The sequence below is a fragment of the Corvus brachyrhynchos genome, unplaced genomic scaffold, assembly GCF_000691975.1.
Source record: "Corvus brachyrhynchos isolate BGI_N302 unplaced genomic scaffold, ASM69197v1 scaffold61, whole genome shotgun sequence".
Taxonomy (NCBI): Eukaryota; Metazoa; Chordata; class Aves; order Passeriformes; family Corvidae; genus Corvus; species Corvus brachyrhynchos.
Genome location: NW_008236478.1, coordinates 4,097,095 through 4,103,946, shown reverse-complemented (window position 1 = coordinate 4,103,946; position 6,852 = coordinate 4,097,095). Strand labels below are relative to the sequence as shown.

At 37.7% G+C, this 6,852-nt stretch overlaps 1 protein-coding gene across 18 annotated transcripts in view; it reads left to right on the top strand.

Moving 5' to 3' along the window:
* PANK1 (pantothenate kinase 1) overlaps positions 1 to 6,852 on the top strand; it is a 43,593-nt gene that overhangs the window by 17,744 nt on the left and 18,997 nt on the right. The window contains exon 1 of one of the 18 annotated variants that reach the window (XM_008643789.2): positions 7 to 92. The exons of 16 other annotated variants lie outside the window; for them this stretch is intronic. In XM_008643789.2, coding sequence (XP_008642011.1) covers positions 65 to 92 — 28 coding nt within the window. In that variant the 5' untranslated portion in view covers positions 7 to 64. Of the gene's footprint in view, positions 1 to 6; positions 93 to 6,852 lie in introns of those variants that run through there. One more of the 18 variants, XM_017726035.1, reaches the window with a different exon arrangement.

Genomic DNA, 6,852 nt, shown 5'->3' with positions numbered 1-6,852 from the left:
TGCCGAGCTGCGCGTCGGGCGGTGCCCAGGGTCCTGCCCGCCTCGCCGCCTCCTCGCCGCACGCATGAAGCTCATAGTGCCCAAGCAACACTGTGAGTAACGCCCGGCCGGGGCCACCGGGGCGCTCTGGAGCGTGGGAAGGTTCTGCGGGCTTAGCGTTTGCTCCTTTCCCAAACGGTGTTCGAATGAAGAAAAAAGTGCATCGGGGAACCCAGAGCAAGTTATTCTGACTGGCGGGGAAAAAATATATTGCAAACATGTTAAATTTGTAGTATGCTTCTCATTTGGGTAGTCTTCGTGAATTGGCTGTCTGTTTCAGGTTTGGTTTTAAGGCTGTGAGACTGAAACATCCTATTTGTTAATTTTATGTTTGCTTATTTCTGTATGGTTGATTGATTAGTAGTCTTGCTTACTTGTAGGTGGGGAGGTATTGAATAATTCCGTGGTAAACTCTGCGAGTAAAACAATCTACGGGAAAAAGTACACCGTTTCATTTCGCTCTCACTTTGCTAGCCCTTCAAATAAAGCCCACAAATGTTTGCTTCTTTGTTACAAGTTCAGCATGTTCCAAAAAGGGTAATCAGGGATAGTCAGGATCACAGCTGCCTGCTGCCAAAACTTAAAGATGTTCCTACTCAGTAGGAAGTAAGTGTGCGTTCAGCTACTCTGGGGTTTGGTTTTTTTTTTTTTTCTTTGTTTTGAAGTGAATATTTAAAAAACTTTCCTGGTTAAACAGAACAAAATATTCAGAAACAGCTTTGAAGAGCTGCAGCTTTCACAGAACTGCGTATTAGCCAGTGCCTTTTCTGGCTTTTTCAATGCTTTTGGTGAGCTACTCATGCCACTTTCCCTTCTCTGATTGATTAATCATGGAGTGCTTACAGTACTTGTTGATAGTTAATTTAGTCCTCTATCAAATTTAACCTATCAATGACCAAACCATTCTCTGTCACAAACTGGTTTTGTAGTCTTTGTCCTGCTTCACGTTGTCTTCATGAACAAGACCTGCAGAACCTGGGCTAGCTTACATTTTGATTTGGTGTAACTAAGAAGAGTCAGCACTTGCATATCAGACTCTCCATAATAGTATAAACTATTTTGAAGCAAAGAATAAAGCTTTTAGGGATTCATGTAATCACTTGATTAGGAAAGAATGAGGCTTTGGAATTTCCATCCCATCTTGAGGGGAAAAAAGAGCCCATCAGAGTAAAAAGCATAGGTGACTGACTATATTAGCCAAGATATATGACAGCTGAATCTTCAGGTGTGGGGTTTTAGTGAAATGAGGCTTTAATTCATGTAATCACTTGATTAGGAAAGAATGAGACTTTGGAATTTCCATCCTGTCTTGAGGGGAAAAAAGAGCCCATCAGAGTAAAAAGCATAGGTGACTGACTATATTAGCCAAGATATATGACAGCTGAATCTTCAGGTGTGGGGTTTTAGTGAAATGAGGCTTTAATAAAAACAGCAGCTGAGGGAAGTGCTTTGTAGAACTATTTCGTGGTCAATTTCTTTGCTGATTAAAATACATGAATGCTTGCTGATATACTTTTATATATATATATAGAGTTTATTTTGTACGGGAAAAAATCTGAAATTTAGTATTAGTCATGCAGGAAATAATGGTAGCATACTGTCACCATCTTTAAAAATTCATTACCTCATTACTCAAATTGTCCTGGTACTGTGTATCTTTCCACTTCATCCTCCCCTAGTGAATACTACACAATACCATTTTTACTGGTTTGTTTGGTGCTTTTAATCCTGGCCTATGCAGATGTTTGTTCTGTTCCTAAGGACAGATTGCAAAATGAAGTGCAGTTGCCACATGGCATGTGAGACCAGTATTGATTGCAGGGTTTGCTTTGTGTGGTGGTGAAGATGAGATAATTGGCATTTCCCAATATTTCAACAAATGAAACCTATCTTTCTGCAGCAATCACTCCTTTAAACCCTTACTTATATGTTCTCTTGATTGTTTTTCCTTTCTGACAAAGTGAGGTAGAATTCTATGTTGACAAGTCTTTTTCCCTCTCGGAAGGGAAGATTCCCCATGAAATCAGTGTGCTTTGCTGATAAGCCTGCAGTGAGAGAGCTTCTGCTGGGAATCCTGTCTTTGCTTTCTTTTTTCCTTAGTTTAACTAGATGGGTTGTCAGGGATATTGGGCTTGTGTCAGTTTTCTTTTTCTTTAGAAATCAGTTTGTGGTAATATAAAAACATTTGTGTGGATGGTCACACCTGTTTAACCAACAGCTCTCTGCTTTTGGGTTTGAAGTTTTTGTGGGGTTGGTTGTAACTTTTGGGTTTTGTTTGTTTTTCTGGTGAGGAAGAAGACAATTAATAAACACTTGCTACCAAAGATGAACTGGAAGGTTTCACCTGATATGTGTGCATGATTTAGCTCTAGGTTTTTAAGGTTTGAAGAAACTGTAATTACTAAGCAGATATAATTAATTTTTTGAGCTACATATTCTATTTTCCTTCAAAGGAAAAAAATGCTTCTGTCTCATTTCTTTTATAACTGTGTAAAACAGGAAGAAGTAATTGAAAAATATGTGTAAGCTATTATCCCTTTATTTTTTAAATAAAAATCAACTTTCAGAAGCTGTAAGATTACTATGCCATAATATGTGTGTCTTGTTCTGTTTTTTTTTTTTTTTCCTCTGTTACTGTTTTTGGCTCTCACTTATTCTGGACCAAATTAAAACAGGAAGTTCTTAGATCATCAAAGTGTCAAGCAATGCAAATGAAATGTAAAGGAAGTAATAGGATTTCAACATATGTGTGTCCAGAAAGAAAAGTAGCTGAAACTAAGATAATTCATCTGAGATACTTAAGATATCAGAGTATTAATACCACCATTCAAATTATTGATAAAAAATTGAAATACTGTGCCTGTCTTTGAGGGAATATAGGTCTTGTAAAAGAGGTTTATAAGCTGAAACAGTTTTGGCAAAAGAAGAAACTCCTGCAGATTGGTCAGGAATAAATCCAGGGCTCAGGTAGAGAGAACAATGTTCTACCCAGCAGGATTCAGGCGCAGCCTCTTTCTAAAAGTTGAGGAGTAAAAAGATTCAGCTAGCCTTATGTGGTGGTTGTTTAAATGTATGAAAAGGATTACCCTTGGTTATCTTCTTTAATGGGGGTAAATGTTATTGGATGACCCAGGAATACCCTTTCATTCTTGCTTCTCCTGAGCTCTTGTCCGTGAGGAGAATGTTGTGATTTAATATTTACTTTCCACATGACCCCTATATATTGTATGTTAAGCATAAGATTTTTAAAAATCTAAGGTGTTGAAATCTGAATATAATAATGCCTTGTAGAAGTAGCCTAATACTCCAGAGTTAATGCAGAAAGTAGGTAAAATGTATCATGGAATTTCTCATGAGTGAACCTTTGCCCCAGATACACAGCTGTTGGTGTGCATCAGATTACCTACTTATGCAATGCTGTAGATACCTTCTGTTTGCATTGTCACATGCTTCTGCAGCTAAATTTTGGACTAGTACAGATTTTTATCTCAAGATAACAAACCATTAAGTAGTTGGCACAGTTTATTAACATAAAGGGAATTTAATTTTTTTAAAGAAGATAAGTAGAATCTTTGATTTATGCTAGACTTTTAAGAACACATGATGCATCTTGATGCTTTCTGTATTGGTTCTATGGGACCTAAAACTAGATTTTAGAGTTATTTTTTGACTTACTGCTGTGTAGCAATGCAGTAGAATAGTTCTGTTTTTGTCACAGTTATAGATTCAACTGATCCAATAGGTATGTTGCATACCTACTTAAAAGAGAGAAGTCAGCTCATAGGCTCATATCAGACAATTTTAGTCAAGTGCATTTTTTTATGTTATGACAACATTTCTGCAACATATCCAATGTCTTTACTGCTCATAGTAAATCACACAGTTTTGACTAACTATGATTAGCCTGAGATGTGGGTGGGAAGGATTTTACTTACCCCTCCTTGCTTTCCTGGCTTTTTGTAATTCAGGGACACTTACTCAGGTTATCAATGAAATGCTGGACTTCCAGTTTAAAACAAACCAACAGAAACACTGCTCAAACAACAGAAACAACCCTCAAACACTGCTCGCCACCCCCCGCCAAAAAACCACGAACAACAAAAAAACCCTACCTCCACAATTTTTTCCCCATTTTCCCTCAAGTCTGTGGAAAACTTATCTACACAAATACCTTTCTTTCATACCCCCTGGTTGTAGTACTGGGCAGGCTCTATTAATTTTTGGTGGCTTCTGAATCATCTTTCTGTATTCACAGAGGCAACAAAACCCAGGAGCACCTTCAGTCTGTGCACACTTCCATTAGCACCATGTTTAGTGGTGCCAGGAAAGTTGAAGGGTGTAGGTACCAGCTGAGATGAACTATATATAGATATGGAAAAGAGCTGATGGTGGGCCAGTGGTGCATTTTTATTTGGAACATACTGATAGTAAAAAAAGATACAATGAATACATTTTAAAATAATCACTGGAATATAGAAGTGTTTCTACTGTCACTCCAGTTGTACAGAAGTTCAGTTGTATGAATTTCAGTGTGACTTGTTAGAAACTTTGAGACTTGGTTTTTGTCCTAATTAGTTAACCATTCAAGATGGCTGTTGAATTATTGCAAATAATTCCAACAGAGAGGTGGTGTTAGAAGTTGAGAAGAAAACTAAGCTGTTGTTCTGCATAACTGAAATATCAGTTTTCGTTGACTGATCTTGGGCTCTTTATTTGTGCTGAAGAAAACTGCTGGTGTTCTAAAAGCAAAGTTCATTTCTTTCTATTTGGCTCACAATAAAATGAAAGGAACTTAAATTCACAGAGAGAATAAGCTAAACAAAAAGTGTCCTGGGATTTCTGGTCACTTTATAAATGCAAGCATTATGTGTAGCTATCCCAAGAACTATGCAGAGTTGAAGAAACTTCATAGTTGTTTTCTACAGTACTTATTCTTTGTGAATGATTTGGTTATAACTCCTCAAAATGTTAAGATATAAAATGAAATGTCTTGGCAGTCGTTTATGAATAACTATCAGCTGTTAGTACTTAACACATTACTGGGCTTGTGTTTGATAGGAGGATGGAATGCTTCTTGCCTCTCTTAAAAATGAAATCTGCACTATGGCTTTAAAACAACTGTTGGTGCAGGTAGAGTGTAGCATGTTTTATGCCCTTAATGAAAAATAGTGGAAATTGGCTTACACTTAGCTACAGGCTGGTTCTGTACTGCATAGTCCAACTATGCTGCTTTTAAAATTAAACTTCCTGCTTGCATAGTTGATACATCTGAGGAGGAGACTTACTGTTCCAGTGGGACAGGTAATTAAAGTTCTCAGTAGCTTTAATAAAGATTTGTGTAAATCACTAATGGGATTGGCATCCTGAGCTCCACTGCATTGGAATGTTGTGCAGTGTGGACCAGACAGCTTTTGCATAAATATTTACCTTGTGCTTTCAAAAACGTTTGAGTTGCAGGTTAGTCTATGATAACATATTTTTTCTCTTTAAAATAAAGGCTGTTTTAAAAACAGTTGTTTTGAATTCTTCCCATTTCAGGGAACTCTCATGTATCTTCCCAAACCTCAAACTTAATTTTACTGTCTTTGTGCAGCTTGTATAGCATGGAAAAAAAAAAAAAATTAGACCTTACAACAGATAACAGCCACTTCATTGGAGTTTGTCCGTAGGGAGCTGGGGGGAGAAACTGATGATTCAGTTACTTGGCATACAGCAGTGGAGTGAAATAACTGTTTTAAATGTCTGACATTTAAGGATTGGTTTGGGTAGGGAGCATATTAAAAATCGGGAAACTTAGACTTTCAAATTATTCAGCCAGATGATACTGAGACACTTGTGGTAAGAAAAAAGACTCTAAGCCTCTTTCAGCCTGAAGCTGAGTGACTTAATAGTGATCTGTGATCACATGAGGAAGGACAGTGTGATAAGTACCTCCTATGCTTATTGAAGTGTTTGCCCCAAGTTGTTTATTTTTAGGTTCACTAGCAGAAAAATCAGCTATGCATATGGTATTTATGGTTTCAAGTTTGTATCAACACTAAGTTGAGATGCCCTAGTTGGTAAAATCATTTTTCTAGCAAGTCCACCTGATTCTCCCTAAAAAGCAGGGAGGTGACTGTGTGACTGCTATTTTACAAGTGTGTCTTAGATGTTAATTGTATACTCAGTAGTTTTAATTATTTTTCTAAGAAACATTGTTAGCTCCCTCCATCTGCAGTGCCTGTGTATAGATTTTGTATTCTCACTTCTTATTGCTTCATAAAGTTACCTGGCTTACTATTTAAAATGCATGCGTGTATATATAAATATATATCTATAAATATAAAAGTGGAGCAGGTAGACCAGCTTGATTCAGTTACTGTCTTCTGCTGGGTGTTCTCCATAGTAATTTTTTCTTGTTATTAACAAAGCAAAGATTTTGGAGGACCTAGGCCAGCTGTGGCAAGCTGAGAAGCAAATAGTGTCATTTCTTATATAATTATATGATTGACTAACACATATAGCAGCAAAGGGAGTCTACGCTCAAAGGACAGGTCTGTCAGTGGGAAATACTGAACATAAGCTAGCTCATTTTTGGCTACTATCTACAAGTATTGCAGTCCAACAGAGCTGCTGGTTCTGGTGGGTTGGAGTCCAGAGGCCTCCAGCATAATGGGAGCTCTGTATTGCTGCTCTTCAGACACAGCCTTGTGACCGTGGAAATTCTGACTGAGCTTGGAAAGGCAATTGCAGATGTTACACAGTGGGAATATGAGTTGAGAAATCTTGTTCTCCTGTTTGTTTGGTTGTTTATTCCTCCTCCCCCCCCCACCC